This window comes from Scylla paramamosain, chromosome 44 (genome assembly GCF_035594125.1).
Source record: "Scylla paramamosain isolate STU-SP2022 chromosome 44, ASM3559412v1, whole genome shotgun sequence".
Taxonomy (NCBI): domain Eukaryota; kingdom Metazoa; phylum Arthropoda; class Malacostraca; order Decapoda; family Portunidae; genus Scylla; species Scylla paramamosain.
Genome location: NC_087194.1, coordinates 4,753,694 through 4,778,282, shown reverse-complemented (window position 1 = coordinate 4,778,282; position 24,589 = coordinate 4,753,694). Strand labels below are relative to the sequence as shown.

At 46.8% G+C, this 24,589-nt stretch overlaps 1 protein-coding gene across 1 annotated transcript; it reads right to left on the bottom strand.

Annotated features, from left to right (window-relative positions):
- Positions 1-2,874: 2,874 nt before the first annotated feature.
- Positions 2,875-22,682, bottom strand: LOC135093862 (uncharacterized). Its single transcript, XM_063993441.1, is given in 15 exon segments — positions 2,875-5,106; positions 5,733-5,805; positions 5,807-6,004; positions 6,006-6,031; positions 6,637-6,855; positions 7,456-7,639; positions 7,947-8,164; positions 9,290-9,436; positions 10,421-10,574; positions 11,100-11,194; positions 12,169-12,400; positions 13,702-13,822; positions 14,400-14,487; positions 16,674-18,992; positions 22,528-22,682. Coding segments are annotated over 15 exon segments (4,332 nt in total). The 5' UTR covers positions 22,616-22,682; the 3' UTR covers positions 2,875-4,936.
- Between the last annotated feature and the right edge of the window lie 1,907 nt (positions 22,683-24,589).

Genomic DNA, 24,589 nt, shown 5'->3' with positions numbered 1-24,589 from the left:
ATGTCTCCCTCGCCCTCCCACCCTTCCCTCTCTGCCGTGGTGAGTGAGCGCCATGTCCCCAGGGGCGGCCGTGGCTGGCGGCGGCGGTGTGGGGGGCGACGACATGCGGGCGCGCGTGGGCGAGGGTCCGGGGCAGCGCGTGCCCGGGCGGGGCATGGGGCAGCGGCGCCAGGACCGCGGCCTGGTCTCGCCCCTGAGACGCGGCCGCCGCAAGGTCATCTCCCGCGGGGGTCACTACATCGTGTGGAGCAGGGGGGTGCCTCCCCCTGGAGCTCCACCACCTACGACGCCATGAACTCCCCGGGGAGCGTGGGTCGCCACCACCGGGAATACAGCTGGCACCCCCCAGGGGAGAGAGTCGGCGACGGTGGCCTGCAGGGGTACGTGGGGCCGCAGGGACGCAGCCGGGGGCGGGGGGCCTGGCCAGGAAGAAGCTGAACCAGTCGTTCAAGCGGGAGATCGCGCAGTACGCCATGGTGTACGGCGTGCGGCAGGCCGCCGTGCACTACGAGCAAGCCGTGGGCAGGCGCCTCAGGGACAGGGTGGTGGCCAAGTTTGTCAACCGCTACCAGGAGAGAAAGAAGAGGAAGAGGAGGAGGCGGCGCCGGAGGCTGGGGCACTCCTAGGCCCAGGGGACGAGGGGCGGGGCAGAGCGGGGCGAGGACCAGGCCGAGGACGAGGACCAGGCCGAGGACGAGGACCAGGCCGAGGACGAGGACGAGGATTACCGAGCCGCCCTCCTTGTCCTGCACCTGCTGTTGGCCCTGAGGCGCCGGCCCTGTCTGGCCCTGCCAGTCCCTGCCCGGCTCTGGCGTCATCCCGGCGAGAGGCGTGGTGGTGTGGTGGCGCCGCGGTGAGTGTGGCCCTTGCAGCACACGGTGACCTGCAATCACCGCGTGACCTCTTCAGGTAAACACTGGTGTCGTTTTAGATCACCATGATAGTAATGTGTAGTGTTCCTTGACCGTGCCGTGTTACCCTGTTGCCTGGCGAGTACTTCACAGCCTGCCAGGTGCAGCACTGCGGCGCCTGGCAGGCTGTGCACGCGTGGCCACGGCTCAGCTCCGCCACCGTTGAAATGCTCCCATCGTTATGTATGTTAGCTCTAAGTCTATGTATGTATACCTGATGACGCTTTAAATCAGCAGGCAGCATTTAAGAATACCTGATTATCTCTTAAGGTATAATCTGCGGCTGCTCAGTGTCCTCTTCCTCTTGTTTTTATGTAAGAGTGGCGCCGGCCAAGGGAAACAATAAGAATGGAAAAAACCCACTGAGGTGCCAGGCCCAAAAGAGAGGTCAACAGGGTCATCCAAACTGTGTGTCAAACTGTGACTTCATATGAGGCGCCTAGGATAAATGAGAGAGAGAGAGAGAGAGAGAGAGAGAGAGAGAGAGAGAGAGAGAGAGAGAGAGAGAGAGAGAGAGAGAGAGAGAGAGAGAGAGAGAGAGAGAGAGAACAGTAGTCTCTGAAGTCTCACAACACAAAGATTCAAGGTACTTTAATATTTCAGGCAAAGAGATCATTTATTGTGAAGGCACTGAGAGTCACCCTGCACCTTGTATTATACCAGGATGTGAATGAACAGATGACCTCTAACTCTTACTCTTATTTTTCCTCCCCTTACTGATCCCAAGTGTTTCTGAGTACTGCGAGGGCTCATTACGACAATCTATACAGCACAGAGATAATCGTTCAGGCTTTCATATGTATTTCCTCCTCTGATATTGCAAAAACTTTGTCAGACTACTATTAGGGTCATGAACGCATCCTCAGAGACTAGCAATTTTAACTAAAGCTTACCAAACTCCCACTAGAACCACGAACACACCCTTGAAAGCAATATAAAAAAACCTTCACTGAAACCTGTTAAACTGTCACTAAGCCATATACCACTCTTGTAAACGAAAATCCGGTAGACCATCACTAGAAACATGAAAAGAATTACCCTGAAAAACTTAACAGCCCGCCACTCACAAGAACCTAATTAACTTTCACTAGAACCAAGAAGGCATCCTGGAAACCGCAATAACTTCCACAAGGACCTTGCAAAACTCACACAGAACCAAGAAAACACTAGAATCAACATAACATCCGTTGGAGAACCACCAGCAACTTCTCTCCCACTAGAACCTCGCAAACAAAGACTAGAACTAAGAAAACACCCTTGAGAACCCCCACAGGTACTTCCAGCAGATTGTGAAATAGAATGGAAAAGAGAAGATGAAACACCGAAGGAGACGAGATTACGAACTGAGTGAGTCAAATGTACAGGTAATATTGAGGTAGTCCTTGATAGATTGGTTGCCACTGTGGTTTGTCTCGGTCTGAACGCAAATGGTAAGTGAACGAGGGTCATAGAAAACGAAGTGAGGTAAGGTTCATCTGGAGACGTTTACCATAGTGCTGTTATTGCTATTGGCATGAGTTGGCTTGATGACATGTAGGCAGACAGACACACACACACACACACACACACACACACACACACTCTCTCTCTCTCTCTCTCTCTCTCTCTCTCTCTCTCTCTCTCTCTCTCTCTCTCTCCGCACCCACTCACAATTAAACTCTCACAATTGGCCTTTCCTTTGAACCCAGCTGCCTTCTCCCACACCCTCTTAAGCGTCTCACCCTCTCACACGCCTCTCTCTCCCATGGCAAAACTCTCCCTTCCCCTCACATCTCCCGTAGTAACTGACGCCTCTCACTTCTGCCATAAACTGTCCCTCCCATAGTAATGCATGTCTCTTATTTTTCCCTAGTATTCCTCACTGTTATCAAATTCTTCTTCTTCTTCTTCTTCTTCTTCTCTCTCTCTCTCTCTCTCTCTCTCTCTCTCTCTCTCTCTCTCTCTCTCTCATAAAAGCATCAGATTACAATTAGTATTTTATTTAGTACAACATCAACAAGCCACAGTGACCAGTAGTATTCATTTCACCTGGCCATCACCTGGACTCGGTTATAATAACATCATAACCTGTTCTTTTATAACTAAGGATACTGGTTATCTAATTTACGTATACACTAATGCCTAATATATCTCCTAACTGAGAATCTACTGGACTATATCTTAATTAATTTTACCTTTTTTTTTTTTTGCCTTTTTTTCTACCTGTTTTACATATTTTTTTTTTTTAGTACAATGGTTCCTTATGTTTCTAATGAATGCATACGTATAAACTTTTTATTTTTTATTTTTTTGTCATTTGTGCTTTGGAAGAACTCTTGTATGGTTGTAGCAGTAGCGGTAGTGGTGGAGGTTGTAGTAGTAGTAGTAGTAGTAGTAGTAGTAGTAGTAGTAGTAGTAGTAGTAGTGGTGGTGGTGGTGGTGGTGGTAGTAGTAGTAGTAGTAGTAGTAGTAGTAACATACGAATGCTTCTAGTAAGTCTGCCGGACACACACACACACACACACACACACACACACACACACATCACCAAAACGCCTGCAGTCAAGAAATAAAAAACAAAAGGGGTGCCGAAACAACACCTAGCACATACCTAGTTTACATTTCAAAAGTAAACAAACACTAAAGCAAAAAAACAAAAACTTGAGATACACCTGAGAACTTAGAGTTGTAGGTGGTAAATGCAAAGCAGTCATAGTAGTGGTAGTCGTAGTAGTCAGTGGGATGGTTACAGTATTACCAATCATAGGCACGTATTGAAAAACGCTCTGCTTTCTCACCACAACTGTTTTCCAAGGCCACAGAGATGATTGGCCAGGTTCTCAAGAGTGTTTCTCCTGTTAATAACGTAGTAATTTTGTTAATCTGTCCCTAGAACCGTAAAAACACTCTTAAAGACCTGTATAACTTCAACTAAAGCCTTTGAAAGTAGTGGAGATGCGGCCATAAGCGTTTCAGAGTACGGTCCGGAGTAGGGAGTCAACACAGGGACAGTACCATCAATTTAACATCCCTTTAACATGTAGAGAGGTTCCATATTGCTTCAGCGTGGTTTTGCAGGCAGTATGGCGTCTGACTACAATCCAGGAAGTCATAAGTTCGAATCCTGATCGTGACTGGGATTTTTCTGGGACAACTGCGCACTACCTCGGTTCACTCTGCCTCGACTGGGCACCGCTCTTGAATGATTGGGAGGGGCTGCCGGGGTACAGTGGAAAGGTGCATGTATTTCTAAAGGATTTCAGTTTGTACACAATGCTATGCTGCAAGATGGTAAAGTTTATCTATCTATCTATGGTGGTGAATGGGTCCTCAGGCGCAAGGGTTCAGATTTTTCGCTTTCCGCCGCAGTATGCAACACTTCACAGCGCTGAAAGGAATGCATGGACTCTTTTCAAGCATCTACAAGAAAGAGGGGGATATAAGAGGAATAGATTTTGCGATTTCTAGCCAGTACAACTTTTGGAGAGAGCTGTAGGAGTACAAAAAGATGTCTCAGAGTGGTTAGTAATTAAGGATGAAGGTAACAAACAGCAGTGAGGAGAGCTGACGTAAACATTGAGTGTCCTGCAATGCCTGGGGAGGGAAGGTTGCTAGCAGCGGAGGAAGAAATGAACCAGTTTACTACACACCCCGAGGACTGGAGTGGGTGGCGCTACCTGGCCCATCACTCCCTACCCATCACTACCTGCCCACCACCCTCTTGAACTTGAGCAGGTTTGGGTGACGCTGCCTCCCCATTGGTTTTGCCCATCACTCCTGCCCATCACTCCTGCCTACCACTCTTGCCCATCACCCTTTGACCTCCTTAACAGGATTAGGTGATGTTACCTGCCCATCACTCCTGCCCCATCACTACTGCCCATCACTTTTGAACACTAATAGGACTGGGGTGACGCTACTTCCCCATCACTCCTGTCCATCACTCCTGCCCATCACTCCTGCCCATCACTACCTGCCCATCGCCCTTTGAACTCTCTAGAAGATTTGGGATGACGCTTCCTGCCCATCGCTCCTGCCCATCACTACTACCCATCACTCCTGCCCATCACTACCTGCCCATCACTTTCAAACTCTAGCAGGGTTGGGAAGTCCGGAGGAGGCCTGCTGGGGACGTCATTCTTCTCTCCGACTTGCAACACGAGAGCCATTCCAGACGCGGCGCTCAAACTCACCTGGCTCTCTAGCAACCACAGTCCTGTTGAGTGGAAATGGGAATGATAAGTAGGAATGGATGTAAAGTGTGTAGGAATGGGATTGTTGAGTGGGAATGGATGTAATGTGTGTAGGAATGGGATTGTTGAGTGGGAATGGATGTAAAGTGTGTAGGAATGGGAATGATGAGTAGGAATGGATGTAAAGTGTGTAGGAATGGGATTGTTGAGTGGGAATGGATGTAAAGTGTGTAGGAATGGGAATGATGAGTAGGAATGGATGTAAAGTGTGTAGGAATGGGAATGCTGAGTGGGAATGGGTGTGGAGTGTGTAGGAATGGGAATAATGAGTGGGAATGGGTGAAAAAGTGTATAGATTAAAAAAAAAAGGTCAATATGGGAACAGGGTAAAATAGGAATGGGAATGGTGAATGGGACACTGAGAAATGGTGCTTATACTCTCTCTCTCTCTCTCTCTCTCTCTCTCTCTCTCTCTCTCTCTCTCTCTCTCTCTCTCTCTCTCTCTCTCTCTCTCTCTCTCTCTCTCTCAAGGAAGCAAACACACTGTTCCTTACGAGGCTTTTTTTTTTTCTTTACCAGCACAACGCTACCTCAAGTAAACACAAGGATACCACAGAAGAAGGCTCCTCTCCACCAACCCATTCTTTACCTGGGTGATCTGCAATGAACCTGACGATAGTGTAGCCTCCTGCAGGAACCGACACAGTATCCTTCAGAATAGGGACTATTCAGATCCCTCACCAGCTGCCCCTGCTCGTCTAGTTTCTTCGCTCCGTCGCGGTACAAGAATGGCGGAAGTGGAGGCGGTGGCGGAGTGGTCCCATTGGCTGGAGGTGGAGGCGTGGGGAAGGGTGGGATCTCCGGGAGTGCTGAGGCCTCCACCTGACTCAGAACCCAAAACTTGTACCCGTGTATGTGGACCCGGTTCTGCTGTCTCGTTGGCTGGTCCTGCAAAGTGATTGGGGAAAGTGGGAGAGTTGAAGAGGTGGTTGAAAATACGAGGAAAAAAATGGATGAATTGAAAGTGTGGATGTAAACTTAAAAAAAAAAAAAGTGGTGAATCGAAAGGATGGATAAAATTCGAGGAAAAAAAGTAGGATGAGTTGAAAGATGGATGAAAGCAGAAGTGGAAATGTAAATGGAAATAGGCAGAACGTGGAAGGAATAACTGAGAATACTTGTTCAGGAGGGAAGTGAATAAATGCAGAAGGAATAGAATGGTTGAATAGTGTGATAAAAAAAATATATATACAAAATAACTGAAAGAGAGAGGGAGAGAGAGAGAGAGAGAGAGAGAGAGAGAGAGAGAGAGAGAGAGAGAGAGAGAGAGAGAGAGAGAGAGAGAGAGAGAGAGAGAGAGAGAGAGAGAGAGAGAGAGAGAGAGAGAGAGAGAGAGAAGAGAGAGAGAGAGAAAACAGAGAGAAACAAAGACAGACACAGAGAGACAGAAACAAACAAAAAACAAACAAACAAACAAAACAAAAACAAGAAAAAAACACCAAAAGAAACACCAAACAAAACCACCACACACACACACACACACACACACTCACCTTCCCCCACCATCACCATCTCCACCAACGCTCCCTTCTTGATTGGGATAACATGGATACATTCACAAAAGTCCATCACACACTGGTTCACCCTCACGCCGGTATCAGCGCTGCAGTTCTCACTCTTCAGGGCCTTCCAGTTCGTAAGTAAGGGCTTCGGTGGTGGTCTGAAGCTGAGGTTGTTGATCTGTGGGGTTCTTAGTCTCTTCCCCTCCGGATCTGGCAAGTGGGAAGTGGGTGGTGGTTAGAGGGAGGTGCAAGAGAACTGGAGTCTTGAAGATGCCGCTGTTTGAAGTGAGGAATAGACGGATGGGTTGACTTTGAGAGAGAGAGAGAGAGGAGAGAGGAAGAGAGAGGAGAGAGAGGAGAGAGAGAGAGAGAGAGAGAGAGAGAGAGAGAGAGAGAGAGAGAGAGAGAGAGAGAGAGAGAGAGAGAGAGAGAGAGAGAGAGAGAGAGGAGAGAGAGAGAGAGAGTACCAAAAAATTCATAACTACTACTAATGCTGCTGTTGCTACTACTATAATTACTACGTACTCTTACCACCATTACTACTACTACTACTACTACTACTACTATTAACATTATTATTAACAATGATAATAACAGAAGAACACTAACAACAACAATAACTACTACTGCTACTCTTACTACCACCACTACTACTACTACAACCAACACTACTACTACTACTACTACTATTACAAGCACTACTACTACTACTACTACTACTACTACTACCACCACCACCATCAATACCACATCTACCTGTCCCTCCCGTCATTACCACATCTCACACACACCTGGCCTGCCCCACCTCACCTGAGAAGATATCGTAGTAGAAGAGGGAGTAGTAATGTTGGTTGTGGCTGTAGCGTCGCATGAAGGCCAGGTACAGCGTGTGGTCTGCCCGTGCGGAGGTGATGCGGCTGGGGACAGGTGAGAGGCTTGACAGGTGAGATAGACAGCGCTGCCCAGGTGCGTCACAGGAACCAGTGAAGTATTTCTGAAGGAGGAAGCGAAGATGATGATAAAAACCACTAAGGAAACAAAAAAAAAAAAAAGGAAAAGAAAACAAATACTTAGGACGATTAAATAAACACAAAGGAAAATTAAAAAGCACTAAGGAAAATAAAGAAAAAAACACTAAAGATAAAAAAAACCGCCAAGGAAAATAAAAAAAACACAAAGAAAGGAAGAAAACACAAAGAAAGAAAAGAAAGGAAAGAAAAAAAGAAAAAGAAAAAAATTAAAAGAAAAACATTACACACACACACACACACACACACACACACACACACACACACACACACCATGGACTCCTCATCGCTACTCGGGGCAGTCACTGGGGGCACTTCCGGCAACGTATCATTGACAGTGAAGTTGGCGAAGTCATCAGGGAGGTACTGCAGGGCGGCGTGCTGGTAGAGGCCCTCGCATGCCCCCCCGCCCACCACGCGCACCCAGAAGGTCCCGTTAGGGCGTGACGAGAACTCCTGCTCCGCCCTGAACATCACATCGTATCTCTCTCCTGAAGTAGTAGCAGACGAAGGGAGGGTTAGTGACGGAAGGAAATGAAGGTGGTAATTGTGGTGGAAAGGAGAAACAGTGGGGGAAAACTGTATGGAAAAGAAGAGGAGTGGAAAAAAAATAGCGTAGAAAAGGGGAGGACTGGAAAAGATTAGCGTGGGAAAGAAGAGTGGGAAAAAAAATAGCCTGGAAAAGAACAAGAGTAGAAAAAGATTATTACTGGAAAGAAGAAGAAGGCAAAGGTTAGCGTGGAAAAGAAAAACAGTAAAAAAAAAAAAAAAACCGTGGAAAAGGAGGAGGAAAAAAATTGACGAGGAAAAGAAGATTGGAAGAGATTAGCGTGGAAAAAGGAGGAGAATGAAGAGATTAGCGATACAATGAATGGATATACTTTAATCAGGAATGTAGGAGAGAGAGAGAGAGAGAGAGAGAGAGAGAGAGAGAGAGAGAGAGAGAGAGAGAGAGAGAGAGAGAGAGAGAGAACAACTTCGGAACAAAAAGGAAGAAAAAACAAAGTCAAGTTAGAAATAGAAAACGGGAAGAGAGAAATGCATAAAAAATACAAGGGAAAGATACATTTAAGCTAAGAATGGAAGGAAGGGAGGAAGGGAGGGTGAGAAGAAGAGACAAGTTAAAAATAGAAGATAGGAAGAGACATAAAGATAGGAAGATACGAAGATACATAAAAAAAACACAAAAGAGAGACATTTAAGTTAGGAATGAAAGGGAGACAGGGGAAAAAACAGGAGAATTAAGAGAAGGAGGAATGGAGAGGAAATGAAGAAGAAGAAGAGAGGAATAAGAAGAGAGAAACAAGTCAGAAACATAAAAGAAAGAGAGATACAAGGAAGGAAGAGATGGAGACATGGATAAGTTAGAAGCGCACGAGAGAGAAAGAGAGACACAAATTAGAAATGGAAGGAAGAAAGAGAAGAAGACAGATACGTTAGAAGGACAAGAGAGAGAGAAAAAAAAAAGAGAGAAGCAAATTAGGAATGGAAAGGAGAAAAACAAAGAAAAAACAGACAAAAAAAAAATACATCAGACACGTACACACAAGTTAAGAATGGAAGGAAGGAATAGAAGGAAGGAAGGAGGAAGACAGAGACGTATCCTACAGTCCTACCAGGGTTAAGGAGGATGGTGGAGGCGTTGACGAAGGACACCGGCTCCCCGTCCAGAGCCAGGATGATGAGGTCGTGCCCTTCCACGTTGAGGGTGACGGGACACAGCGCGGCGGCGGCACTCACCACGCGGAGGCGGTAGCGGGTGCCTGGGGAAGGAGACACATACATACAGACACACGTAGGAGAAGCAGGAGGAGGAGGAGGAGGGAAGGGATCTGGTATACGAGTGATGTAGTGTAATTTAGGAGGAAAAAAAGAGAAGATAAGTGACTAGAAGGAATGACTGGTGGGACTAAACAGGAATACATAAATATACAAAGGAATGCACCAGGAGGATCAGGAGGGAAGGGACCTGGTATTAAGAGTCTTGTAGAGAAATTAAGGAAGAAAAAAGAGATTATCGTATCTGTGGCAGAAGAAATGCCAGGTGGGAATAAACAGGAATACACAGGAAGAGAAAAGACGAACAGGAGTGAAAGAGACCTATTAAAAAAAAAGAAAAAAAAAAGAAAAAAAAGATATATAGGAAGGAATCGATTCTCAGAGTGGTAGATGAATAGGTCAATGGAATGGACTCAGCAATCAGGTAGTTAGTGCTGAGTCAATAGAGACGTTAGGTTAGACAAATGTATGGATGAGGGTGACAGGTGGAAATAGGCAGGCGTGTTTCATACAGGGACTGCACGTGTAGGCCTGGTGGCTTCCTGCACCAACCCTTGTGTTCTTGTGTTGAATGTTGAATGTTGAATGATTAATGTTGTTGAATGTTCATCTTCTGGGATAATGTAGGAGAAAGAAAGTAAGGAAGATGAAGAATATATAGGAATACATAGGAATACAAAGGAATAGAGAAATATCATCTAGAAACGGAAGCTAGAGTGACAAAGCTGAATTATGAACCTAAGTAATTAAGGTAATAGACAAAAACAGGTTATCTTTCAATCAGTTAGGTTAGGTTAGTGTACAGGAAGATGAAGAATATATAGGAATACATAGGAATACAAAGGAATAGAGAAATATCATCTACAAACAGAAGCTAGAGTGACAAAGCTGAATTATTGAACCTAAGTAATTAAGGTGATAGATAAAAGCGGATTATCTTTCAGTTAGTGACCTCCCCAAATAATTACCTTCCTGAATAAGTAATCTAGGTGGAGGGACGGCTGGGGAGGTGACCCGCGTGCCCCTGCCATTGATAAGGAGGGCGGAGGGGCGCGGGGGAGGGCCGGCGGAGTGTCTGTCAGCCAGGAGTGCCACTGATGACTTGTTGTACCAATCGCTTATCTGTAGAAGGTGAGGGGGGGTGAGGGGGTGTGCAGGTGGAGGGGTTGGGGGTTACAAGTGAAGGGATGTATAGGTGAGGGAAGGAATACAGGGAGAGAGAGGGAGAGAGAGAGAGGAACAGTAAAAAGAAAAAAGAAAGACGAAAAGGGAGAAGAGTAAATGTGAGGAGAAAGGTAAAAGGAAAAAATAGGAAAAGAAGAAAAGAGTAAAGAAGAAAATGGGGAAAAAGTGAAAAAAAGAGGGAAAAATTTTTAAATGAAACGAGGAAAGAAAAGATGAAAAGAAAAAGAAAGAAAAAGAAACGAGGAAGGAAAAATAGAAAAAAAAGGAAACACAAGAACAACAACAACAACAACAAACACAAAAAGAGTCACACCAAACAAACAAACAAACAAACAAACAAAAAAGCACAAGAACAACAACAACAACAAATATAAAAAAATAAATAAAGTAGAGAAAAGAGAAAAAAATTACAAAAAACCCAACAACACAACAACAACAACAACAACAACAACAACAACATACCACCAGCATATGTTCCTCAATATGCACGTAGGGATCATCTTCAGAGCTTTGTGTGACGATAAGGGCGCCAAACAGCCCGTCCCCTCTTTCCAGACCTGAAAGAGAGAGTGAGAGGGACAAAACACTTCTTCATCCTCTAATCTTCTTTTCCCTCTTACTCTCTTTCATCTCCCTCTTGTTTATCACTTCCTTTTTCTCTCCTCCCTACCACACTTCCTTGTCTCTAAACTTCTCCCTTTTCTCTTTCTCCTCTTCTTCTAGTCCGTCACTTCCTTACCCTCTCCTTATCTTCTCTCTCTCTCTCTCTCTCTCTCTCTCTCTCTCTCTCTCTCTCTCTCTCTCTCTCTCTCTCTCTCTCTCTCTCTCTCTCTCTCTCTCTCTCTCTCCAGTTTATCACTTTTTTACCTCGCTTTTCTGTCTTCCTCCTTTCCCTCTCTCTGTCTTTCTCCTCTCCCTCTTGTTTGTTATTTCCTTGCCTTCTCCTTCCTGTCTTCCTCCTTTCTCTCTCCCTCTCTTTCTCCTCTTCATCTTGTTTGTTACTTTTTTGCCTTCTTCCTATCTTCCTATTCTCCCTCTTACTTTTCTTTCTCCTCTTCCTCTAGTTTGTCACTTTCTCTCCTTCCTACCTCACTTTACTTCTAAAATCTCATCCCTTCTCCCTCTCTCCTCTCCTCCTCTCTCCCCCTCTATCCCTTTTCATCACCCATCTCCTCTCCCTCCTCTCTTCTTCCTCTAACTGGTCTAGTTTATCACTTCCTTTCCTCCACCCTCTTCTCTCTCTCTCCCTCTCTCTATTCTTACTGTCTACTCTCACCTTTCTCTACTCCCCTAGTCTCTCACATCCTTACCTCCCTCTCCACTCTTTCATTTCACATTACCTCTAGACCCTCCCTCTCCCTGCCCCCACTCTCACCCCCTATATCCTCTTCCTTGACCCAAACAGCCTAGTAAGGACCTCAGGGTATGTTGCTGTTTGGACTTCCTTTGTATTTCTTTGCATTTCCTTCTTCCTCCTAGCCTATACTTCCTCACCTCTCCCTCTCTTCCTCCCTTTCTCTCTCTCTCTCACCTGCGTGCCACATGTGGGTCCCCGGGTCAGTGGCAAAGAAAGCGTAGCGGAATCCAGACCCAGGGGGAATTGGACACTGTGTTACCCCAGCGGCCCCGTCCATGTAGGGGGTCGATCTTGCGTCGGGGAGAGCACTGGTAGCCCCCATAGTGACGCCGTGCCAGTGTAAAGCAATGGCAGACGATGGCAGGTTGTTCATGACGTCTACGAGCACCTTGTCACCCACGCACACCTGAGGAAGGGACGGGCGTGCACAGATGAGGCAGGGAGGGAGAGAGGGAGTGTGTATTGACCATATGTGTGCAAGATTTGGTTTAAAGGGAAAGATGAGTGAGTGAGTGAGTGGCTGGCTGAGTGACTGGCTGGCTGGATGACTGAGTGACTGGCTGGCTGACTGACTGGCTGACTAACTGGCTGGCTGGCTGAATGATTGACTGACTGACTAGCTGACTGACTGACTGGCTGGGTGGCTGACTGACTGGCTGGCTGGCTGGCTGGCTGACTAACTGGCTGGCTGGCTGGCTGGCTGGATGACTGACTGACTAGTTGGCTGGCTGACTGACTGGCCGGTTGGCTGACTGTCTAGCTGGCTGACTGACTGACTGGCTGGCTGGCTGACTGACTGACTGGCAGGTTGGCTGACTGACTAGCTGGCTGACTGACTAACTGGCTGGCTGGCTGACTGACTAACTGGCTGGCTGGCTGGCTGACTGACTGACTGACTGACTGGCTGGCTGGCTGGCTGGCTGACTGACTCACTGACTGACTGACTGACTGAATGACTGACTGGCTGGCTGGCTGACTGACTGACTGACTGAGGAACGAAAGGTAAGAAAATACATGGCAAAGAGAGAAAAAAGAATGAATGAGTGCCTAATAGTCAAACTAAGATATAACCTAACCTAACCTAACTAACTAACTAACCTATCTTCTTTGTATTGTGTCCCCTTATCTGAAAATCTTACGAATCTTGACCATTGGTAGACTCAGCAAACAAGAAAACTGAAGATACAAACAAAAGAGTCTTAACAGGTAACATATTTCTTTAGAACACGAAAAAATAAGAAATCTCTCTCTCTCTCTCTCTTTAACTCAAAAACATTCTTTAAACTCACCAAAAACACACACAATCACACGAAACCAACACGACTTTTGAAATACAGAACAAACTAAGATATATCATTCATTCACTCAATAACCCTCTGTAAACGATATATCATTCATTCACTCAATAACCCTCAGTAAACGATATATCATTCACTCACTCAATAACTCTCAGTAAACGATATATCATTCATTCACTCAATAACCCTCTGTTAACTCAGCAAAACACACAGAACCACACAAAACAGCGCCTGCCACGTGTACGCCTGATGTCTTCGTGCACTAACCCTCATTCCCTTATGTTCTTACGTAAAAAACTAATATATCACTCACTCTCTTAAACTAAAAAAAAAAACTCTTTAAACTAAACAAAAAACACAGAACCACAGTAAGAACCAACTCTAACCCTTCACTTTTACCTGTCCTCACCTGTATGGCTGGACCAGGTAATTGTTTGTTGACTGTGAAGATCATGCGCCTTGAACCGTCAGCTGTGATACATTCAGGCCGTTCACAGTCTGTCTTGTTACGGGGACAGTCATAACACGCTCTAGAAAGACACGTGTTAATTGCAGGTGGGTGTGACTGCAGGTGTGTTGGTGTGTTGGTTAATGTGTTCCTTTGCTTTGTTTTGGCTTGTTTGATCTTTGTTTGTCTGTGTCTATCTCTCTATCTATCTATCTGTCTGTCTATCTGTCTGCCTATCTATCTGTCTATCTTTCTATCTATCTATCTATCTATCTGTTACTTCTACTCCTATTACTATTCTTCTTCTTCTTCTTCTTCTTCTTCTTCTACCTCTACCTCTCCATACTCCTCCTCTTTCTCCAACTCCTCCTTTTCCAACTCCTCCTCCTCCTCCTCCTCCTCCTCCTCTTGTTGTTGTTGTTGTTGTTGTTGTTGTTGTTGTTGTTCTACTTCTACCTCTACTTCCTCCTCTTCTTCCTCCTCCTTCTCCTCCTCCTCCTCCTCTTCTCCTCCTCCTCCTCCTCCTCTTCTTCTTCTTCTTCTTCTACCACTAGCTCCTCCTAATCCTCCTCCTCCTACTTTTCCTTCTTCAGCTCCTCTCTCCTCCTCCTCCTCCTACTGCTACTTCTCCCACCACCACCACTACCACTGCCACTCACCTGGACATAGTCTGGTACAGGTGAACGTCAAAATTAAACTGGCAGATGCGTGTATCGTTCTTCACACACTGGCGATTGCAGAACTCACCTGAAATTTAGACGTGCAGGTGAGGCGAGGGGAACAAGTCAGTAAATGAAAGGAGAGGGAGAAATTAATCGGGCTGGCAACAAATAAAGAAAAGGATGAATGAGCGAGGGAATGGATTAACAGTTGGTCATTGAGGTTACCAGAAAAAGGAGGAGGAGAAAAGGGAAGAAGAAGAAGAAGAAGAAGAAGAAGAAGAAGAAGAAGAAGAAGAAGAAGAAGAAGAAGAAGAAGAAGAAGAAGAAGAAGAAGAAGAAGAAGAAGAAGAAGAAGAAGCAAAGTAGAAGCAAAACCAGAAGAAGAAGAAGAAGAAGAAGAAACAAATAGAATAATAAGAACAACAACAACAAAAACAACAACAACAACAACAACACGAAGATAATGAAGAAAAACCAGAAAAAGAACAAGAACGAGAACAAAAGAACAAGACGAAGATAATGAAGAAGAAGAAGAAGAAGAAGAAGAAGATATTTTTAAGTCAATCTGGTGAAGGTGTGAGAAGAAGAAGAACAGGAGTGAAATGCAATACGGAAGTGACAAGCTGAAAAAAAATAAATAAATAAATAATGCGAGATCTTTTGGTCACTCAGTAAGAAGAGAAGACCGAGAACCGATGAAAAGAGCCTGGAGAGAGCCAGCTGAGGAGAGAAGATGAAGGGGAAGACAGAGAGTGAGGTGCAGGGATGGAAGCGCGGGAGGACTGGCAAGAGGAAGATGCACAGAGGAAGAAGCAGAACAACTAAAGGAGAATTGCACATTGCGCCAACCACTCACTTTGGGGAAACGACCAAAGGAGAGAGAGAGAGAGAGAGAGAGAGAGAGAGAGAGAGAGAGAGAGAGAGAGAGAGAGAGAGAGAGAGAGAGAGAGAGAGAGACTGTTACCATATGTCGTAAGAGTGTAAATATGCATACACCACCACAACCACCACCGCTGCCACTAAATGACGCAGTTATTATTGCCCACAAGTACACTGCGTTCTTCACTCCATTCATCTTCGTTAGTACACTAAAATAGCTGCAATTACACACACACACACACACACACACACAAGATAGAATTGCCTAAAATTTCTGTTGTTTTTTTTTTCTTACATTTTTTATATTTTTGTATTGTTTTTACCTTAGTTGTGTCCGAGATTAGGTTAAAAATGAGAGAGAGAGAGAGAGAGAGAGAGAGAGAGAGAGAGAGAGAGAGAGAGAGAGAGAGAGAGAGAGAGAGAGAGAGAGAGAGAGGGCAATAACAAGAGCGGAAACAAAACCAGGAAGTAGAGAAAGAGGAGTAGGAAAGAGAGAAAGAGGACTTATAAACCGAAGAAGGACGAAGAAGAAAGGAAAAGTGAAGAAAAAAGAAATGCAGAGAAAGAAAAGTTAATTGAACAGAGATAACAGGAAGAGGAAAAGAGATATGAACACACACACACACACACACACACACACACACACACACACACACACACACACACACACACACAGAGAGAGAGAGAGAGAGAGAGAGAGAGAGAGAGAGACACAGATCATGTTCTCTGAAACCCAAATAACATTACTGCAACATTCACAACCCTAATTGGCAGTAATTTACCCTATTCCAAGCTGCCCCGCCCCTTACACCCAAAGACCTCCTCACCACCTTACTAGATCCCCTCTCCCCCTCTCCCCCCTTTCACTTCCCTCACCCTCTCCTCTTTTGTTCCTGCTCCTCTTCTTTCTTCTCCTTTTACTCTTGAGATAAATGAGACTTCTTGCGTTTGATACTCTCTCTCTCTCTCTCTCTCTCTCTCTCTCTCTCTCTCTCTCTCTCTCTCTCTCTCTCTCTCTCTCTCTCTCTCTCACCTGTCTTTTTTTCTATCCCTCTCCCAGTAGTAAATGTTTTTGTCCTACTCAAATACCCAACAGTTTAGCCCTAGCCAGACAGCCCTAACACAGCCCCACACAGCCCAGCACAGCCCCATGCAGCCCAACACATACTAACACAGCCCCACACAGCCCAACACAGGCTTAATACATCCCAACAAAGCCACAGCCCTCCTCCAGACCAGCATTACACAGCATCACACAGTCCTACACAGCCCCATTCCAACCTAACAGCTCTCATGGACACTTATAAGAGACCCCCTTGAGCCCTGTAGAGTCCCATAGAGCCACAGCACAACCTCACATAGCCCCCGGATCCATACAGCCCACGGACACACCCAGAGTGATGTTGTCGGACTCGGTGTCGTTGCCCTTGCGTGTCCTGCGAGCGTGGTGGTGGTAGTAGCGCCAGCGGCTGTCTCCCCTAACGCGGTGGTAGTGGTAGCGGTTCACAAACTTGCCAATCATGTACTCGTCCAGCTCCAGGCCCATCTTGTAGTAGAAGTACGCCTTGGCTGCCTCCGCGCCGAACTTCAGGGCATACTTTGCGATCTTGAGCTTGATGTACGCCCCCAGCAGCTTCTTGCCCACCTTGGCGGCCCCCATCCCCGCCAGGCCCCCCACTAGCGCCTTGCTTCCGAACCCGCCAATGCCGTGCCCAAAGCCTCGCCCCAAGCCGCCGTAGCCGCCGTAGCCGCCATAGCCGCCATAGCCGCCGAAGCCGCCGTAGCCAAAGCCGCGGTGGCCGAACCCCATGGGCGACAGGAACTTAGTCTTCTTGGCGGCTTTGTGCATGACGTAGGCCGTGCCCGCTGTGGCCACCAGGTTCTTGATCTTCTGCTTCTTGCTCTTCTTGGTCTTCACTGGCATGGGGTAGCCGCCCACCGGGTAGGCCCCGAAGCCGCGGCTGCCGCCCATCATGCCCATCCCGGCTGCCCCGTAGGTGGGCCGCGTGGCAGTGGCGAAGCCCCCGTAACCGGTGGAGTAGCCCCCGTAGGGCCGGTACCCGGTGGAGAAACCGCCTGCTGGTGCACCCCATCCCGCGGGGCTGTAGCCGCCCCCATACGGCTGGTTGGTGCTGGGGTAGCTGCCGAAGGGACGCACGCCCCCAGGGTAACCTCCTACTGGCTGAGTGGTGCCGGGGTAACCTCCTGGTCTGGCTCCCCCTGGGTAACCCCCAACAGGATGTGTTGTTCCAGGGTAGCCCCCCGGCCTGGCAACCCCGGGGTAGCCGCCCACGGGCTGCGTGTTTCCAGGGTAGCCCCCGGGCTTTGCACCTCCTGGGTATCCTCCCACGGGCTGTGTAGTTCCTGGGTATCCTGGCCTGGCGCCCCCAGGGTATCCCCCGACAGGGTGCGTGGTCCCAGGATAGCCTCCAGGGCTGGTACTCCCAGGGTATCCTCCCACGGGCTGTGTTGTTCCAGGGTATCCTGGCCTAGCACCCCCAGGGTATCCCCCAACAGGGTGCGTGGTCCCAGGATAACCTCCAGGGCTGGTACTCCCAGGGTATCCTCCCACGGGCTGTGTGGTCCCAGGGTAGCCTGGCTTGGCAGCACCAGGGTATCCCCCCACGGGCTGTGTTGTTCCAGGGTATCCTGGCCTAGCGCCCCCAGGGTATCCCCCGACAGGGTGCGTGGTCCCAGGATAGCCTCCAGGGCTGGTACTCCCAGGGTATCCTCCCACGGGCTGTGTGTTCCCGGGGTATCCTGGCCTGGCACCTCCTGGGTATCCTCCCACTGGTTGGGTTGTCCCGGGGTAGCCTGGCCTGGCGCCCCCAGGGTAACCCCCCACAGGCTGGGTCGTCCCAGGGTAGCCGGAGGGCACGGGTCGAACACCGCCAGAGGAAGAGGAGGAGGAGGAGGAGGAGGAGGAGGTGCCGGTTCTGCTGGTGCTGGGATATGATGATCTGGAGGTTGAGGAGGAGGAGGAGGATCGGGAGGAGGAGGAGGAAGAGGAGGAGGAGGAGCTAGGGCTGGATCTTCTCCACCAGCCGCCTCCGCTGCTGCTGCTGCTGCTCCTACTGCTGGAGCGGCGGGAGCTGGAGCGGCGCGGGGATCGTTTGGGTCTGGACAACCCCTGCGCCTGGAAGCTGAAGCCCTCCAGCAGCCTCTGGATGAGCGCCTCGTCCAGGCCCGCCTCCACGCCGCCGTCCCCTTCCTCCTGGCCGCCTCCACGCTCCTCCACACTCCTGTCCTCCCCATGAGTGGCTTCACGCTCCTCCTCCTCCTCCTCGCTGGTCACATCTGCGGGAAAGTCTTCTTCTTCTGCGGGAAGATCCTGCTCCTCTTCATTCTGCTCTCGCTCCTCTCGCTCCTCCTCCTCCCCCTCCTCCTCTTCACTGTCCAGAAGACCTAACGCGATGGCCTCGTCCAGCTCATCTTCCTCGTCGTCGCCATGAAGGATGCTGGGGTTCATCTCCTCCATCTCCTCTTCCTCCTCTACATCCTCTTCCTCATCGTCCTCCTGCAGGATGGCGCTAAGGAGGCCCCGCAGGTATTCCTCGTTCACCTCCCCGGCACGCAAGTCCTCCACCAGCTCCTCCACCCTCCACCTCGCCTCCTCCGGCACGTCCTGCTGCTCCAGCCACCGCGCCACGCTCTCCACCACGCCCCCTCGTGAGGACCTGCTGACGGCGGGACCCTGGGGCGGCGCAGGCTCTGTGGAGAATGAAGATGTCATTGAGGTCATTGTAGAAGGAAGGAGAGCAGAGAGAGAGAAAAAAAAATAAATAAAGAGAAGGAAAGGAAGGGAAATGATAGATGAAGATTAAAGAAAAGAAAACTAGCATAAACTTAACTACACACCACCACCACCACCACCACCACCACCATGACATCTCAGAACTCGTGTTTATATTAGTTAAGTCAGTTTGCTTCAGGAATTTAATTTAATACAGTGAGACCTTCCCTGTGGCCTTCCTTCATCGCATTGCCTGCCACCTCCTCCTCCTCCTCCTCCTCCTCCTCCTCCTCCTCCTCCTCCTCCTCCTCGTTCATGTTTGTCATATTTCTATTTTTACTTCCTACATATCATCATCTCTTCTTACTCTCCTTTGTCTTCTTCTTCTTGTTCTTGTTCTTATTCTTGTTGTTGTCCTCCACCTCCTCCTCCTCCTCCTCCTCCTCCTCGTCTTCCTTTTCCTTCTCTCCAATCTTGAGCTTTTTCTCCTCCTCCTCCTCCTCCTCCTTTTTCTCTCCATTCTTGAGTTTTTTCTCCTCCTCCTCCTCCTCCTCCTCCTCCTCCTCCTCCTCCTCAACGGCCTTGAGCAAGCGCAAGACGCCTTTTCTCCACTTAACTCAATTTAAGACTCATAGTTTCAAAATGGCTACGTATCTTCATTCCGTCAGTAACAAGAGCTGAGAGAAATAGATGTACCCTTTCGTCTTCCTATTCCCTTTGTTTACGTACGGTGAGGTTACGTGAAGTGAGGTTACATTAGCTCAGGTTAGGTTAGGTTTTGTTATATGTTAGGTTATATGTTAGGTTATGTTAGGTTAAGTTAGGTTTTGTTATGTTAAGTTAGGTTGGGTTATGTTAGGTTAAGTTAGATTAGGTTATATTAAGTTAGGTTAGGTTAGGTTAAGTTAGGTTAGGTTACGTTAGGTAAGGTTAGGTTACGTTAGGTTAGGTTAGGATAAGTTAGGTTGGGTTAAGTTAGGTTAGGTTACGTTATGTTAGGTTAGGTTAGGTTAGGTTATGTTAGGTTAGGAAAATTAAGGTGATTTTTCTCTTTTTCCTTTCCGTAGTGTTTCATTTCGCTTTTCTCCAACAACTGTAACTAAACAAAGACATAAATAGTACAAAACAATAATTCAGATACAAGATTAATTAGTAGAGATTTAGTTAATATACCAGGGAAAACAAAATATACAGCGAAACAGAGTAATACATAGACCTTAATAATACAAGGAGGTTAATAATACATTGATATTAATATTATTTCTAAGAATGTATGATGAGTTTTATAGAAGATATGAACCGGAGAGAGAGAGAGAGAGAGAGAGAGAGAGAGAGAGAGAGAGAGAGAGAGAGAGAGAGAGAGAGAGAGAGAGAGAGAGAGAGAGAGAGAGAGAGATAAAGTTTATGAATGAAATTAAGGACAATAAAAAGAAAGAACAAGTGTGTGTGTGTGTGTGTGTGTGTGTGTGTGTGTGAGAGAGAGAGAGAGAGAGAGAGAGAGAGAGAGAGAGAGAGAGAGAGAGAGAGAGAGAGAGAGAGAGAGAGAGAGCGATAACCCATGGCTCCATTTTCTGTGGCGACTCGGTTCATGAAGACGTGAGAGAGACTGATTGGCGATGATTGGCTGAAACTGGGCTTATCTCGCCTGCTCTGATTGGCCCATGGATCACCTCTCCTGCCGCGGACTCTCCCACCTCACCGCCACCAGCACGAGGCAGGAGAGTCACACCAGGTCACACTAGAAGGCTCGTCAGGATCACTAATCAGAACAGAACAAGGAATAATAAGGAGAGAACAAGAAATAACTAAGACAGGACAAGAAATAATGGATTTAAGCTTGAGATTTAAGCTTTTAACTCCTTCACTGCGACACGACACAATTAGCAGCAGGAGAAGCAACGCGTGAAGTCTTTATAAGCGTCTACAAGAAAGTTAGCGACGAAAAAAGAATACATTTTGCAATTTTGATGTGGCTACAGAATAAGTAAAGATGTCTCAGGGTGATTGGTGATGAGGGAAAGGTGGACCAGGTGGCAGGCAGAGGGTTAACAAAGGGAAAGGAAGGAATTAGTTGTGAGAGTTTGGATGAATGGAATAGACTCAGTAATCAGGCTGGGTTAAGTTAGTGCTGAGTCAATAGGGCCTTTAGAAAGAAGATTAGACCCTTTTATGAATGGGGATAACAGGTGGGAACAGGCAGGTGCGTTTCATACAGGGACTGGCACGTGTAGGCTGATGGCTTCCTGGACCAACCCTTGTTTTCTTGTGTTCTTAATGTTTAACTCCCTGACTCAGTGACACAGTATAAAGGGTGACTTAAACGGTACACGAAGCAGAAATAAAACTGTAGGAGGTGAAGAGTTTGCCTGATCTGCTCTCTTCGAAAGGTGGAATGTGAAGGAAGACCCACCCACAGCTTATCTCCATCCGGGACTCGAACCTTGGAGTGTCATAATGTGAGGCAAGCGTGTTGACCGTTGCGCCACCGGACAGGAGTGTTGGAATCGATTGTGGTGTTGTTGTTGTTGTTGTCGTTGATGTTGTTAATGTAGTAGTAGTAGTAGTAGTAGTAGTAGTAGTAGTAGTAGTAGTAGTAGTAGTAGTAGTAGTAGTAGCAGCAATTGTTGTTGTTGTTGTTGTTATTATTTTCTTTACTGTGGGAGGCAGCCAGTCTCTATTGTGCTCTAATTCATTCATCCGCCATCTCCTCTCTCTCTCTCTCTCTCTCTCTCTCTCTCTCTCTCTGACACACACACACACACACACATACATACACACACACACACACACACACACGTAACCTAACATAAGAACATGGTGGTGGTGCAGGAAGCCATCAGGCCTACACGTGGCAGTCCCTGTGTGAATCATAACTACCTATTTCCCCCTATCACCCCCATCCATACATGTACCTAATCCTCTTTCAAAGCTTCCCATAGACCCAGCACTAACAACCTGATTACTGAGTCTATTCCATTCATCTACCACTCTTTTTGTCTACCAGTTCCCTCCTTTCCCTTTCTAAATCTAGTTCTATCATGTGTGAGTGAAGCGTGAATCTGTTACTGTAGTTTTATACCTATTATTGACACAAGGCTTCTATTTCCATCACCCTCGTCACCCCTTATGCCGTTATTACACTCACGCTAAGGAATGCAGAAGCAGAACGGGTATTAAACAAGTGGATTTTGAATTGGGGATAGAAACTTTTATCACTATTCTTTCTTTCTCTTTACTTTTCATTCTCTCTGATTACTTTTTTTCGTCTTCTGACTTCTCATTCTCTCCTCGTCAATTTTTCGTCCTTTTCTCCTTACTTCTCGCCTCTTTCTGCTTAGTTCTCGTCTCTTTCTGCTTCCTTCTCTTCTTCCCTGCTTACTTTTCGTTCTTTCGTGCTTACTTCTCTTCCTCTCCTCACTTCCCGTTCTCCCTGTTTACTTTTCATTCTATCCGCTTACATTTCTTCCTCTCCTCACTTCTCGTCCCCCAGCTTCCTAACCCCAGCTGGCTTACCGTGCTGTGCTGTGGAGGTAGAGATGAGGCAGGATAGGACCAGGAGAGCCACAGGAGCCAACACCACTACCCTCGCCACCACAGTCATCTTGCCTGCCCCACCGCCTTCACCACACTGACCTGCCTCCGCCACCACGGTTCCTAAATAGCTCCACTAGTCTAGTTTAATAACTCCACCCTCCCTCCCTCCCTGTATGCCTCACTCTCCTCCTCCTCCTCCTCCTCCTCCTCTCCCAGTACTCAGCTGTAATGACGTGACTCATCTTGAAAAACAGACGTAGTAGTTTAATTCTCATCCTGGTACGAAATGCTTGAAGTCTCTCTGTCTTTTACTCACTTTCTTACTCAATGCACTTATCTCTCCGAACTTCATGAATTGTTACGCCACTTTGTCTCTTGCCTCACATCCGCCTCCGCAGCATGAGTGGGTGAGTGAGTGAGTCAGTGAGTGAGTCAGTGAAGAAGGCACGACAATAACACCAACATTTCGTGACCATCTCATCATCTGTTGTATGGCCTGTGTTCACAAACGCTCCGCTCTCTCACCGCGATTATTTTTCAAGACCACAGAGATGAATAGCTGGGTTCTCAAGAGTGTTTCTCCTGCTATTCATGTAAAGCTCTTGTTAATTTGTTACTGAAACGATAAAAAAAAAAATATATATTAAAAACCTGTGTCACTTCACCAACAATTTTTAAATGCCACAGAGGTGACTAGACAGGTTATCAAGACTGTTTCACCCGTTTACTATGCAGAAATGTTGTTAATCTGTCACTAGAGCCATAAAAAATATCCTTAGAACTCCGTCCAGCTTCAACTAAAGCCTTTTAAAAGTAGTAGAGATGCAGTGCACAAGTGTTTCATAAGACGCTCTTATGTTTCTGCCTTTCCTCAGCAGCAACCTTCTGCAGTCCTGGGAAGCGGCAGAGCGTGGGCGAGACCAGCAGTATTGGCTCAGAATCATGAATGACATTCGGGACTGTACTCTGAAACGCGCCGCACCCCGACTACTCTCAAAAGGATCTAGTAAATTACATAAGTTTTTAAAAGTTTTTATACGGTTCTAGGGACAGATTAACAAGATTTCTACATCATTAGCAGGAGAAACGCTTTTAAGACTCCGGTAAATCACCAGTGTGGCCTTTGAAAGCAGTTGTGATGAAGTGACAAAGGGCTTTTACACATACAGTTCTAGTGACAGATTAACAAGATTTATACATTCTTAGCAGGAGAAACACTCTTGAGAACCCGGCAAATCATCTGTGGCCTTTGAAAATAGTCACTTCAACTGTCACTGAGGAAAAATTCTAGAAAATGGTAGACATTAGAGAAAACGGAAACAGGGACTAAGGTATTTATTTTCAGCTGCTTACATGTGAAAACGGAACCAAGTAAAGAACCAAGAACAACTGCCCTGCGGATCACCAGACTTGAATGACTAAAAGGTACATCAATAACGTCACACTGCGGTCTGCTGTGAGTGAGCTGGTAATCAGTTTGTTAGTGTCGAGTCACTGGGGAGGTTTAAAAGAATATTAAATGGTCTTAATACGTTCTGACCTTATAATAGCTATGGTTACTCTTTGCTTTTATTTTATTTGCTTATTTCTTTATTGTTGTTTTTAGTGGGGGAGGGGCGAGATGGGGAGAAGGAGGAAGGAACCGTCTGAGGTTCGTATTTTTTAAGCTCCCCTCTCTCCTTAGGACAATTTTCTAAAACCCCTCAGTAATTTTAGCACTGTAGCCATAATATCCATAAAAGTTTCAGGGTCTTGTCCTCGCTACACTTAAAAATCCCTTGTGGGTGATTTTTAAAGGTGCGTGTATGTGATTTTAATTATAGACAAGGATTATGCACCATTAATAGAAAAAATAATCCTAAAAAATATAACTTTCATTAGAGCCTGTCAGACTACCACTAAAAGCATGAAAACACCCTTAAAAACCATAACAGCCCTCACTGCAGCCTGTCATACTACCAAGTCCCATGAAAACACCCTAAAAAAATATAACTTTCATTAGCGCCTGTCAAACTTACCACCTGTCCCATGCACACACCCC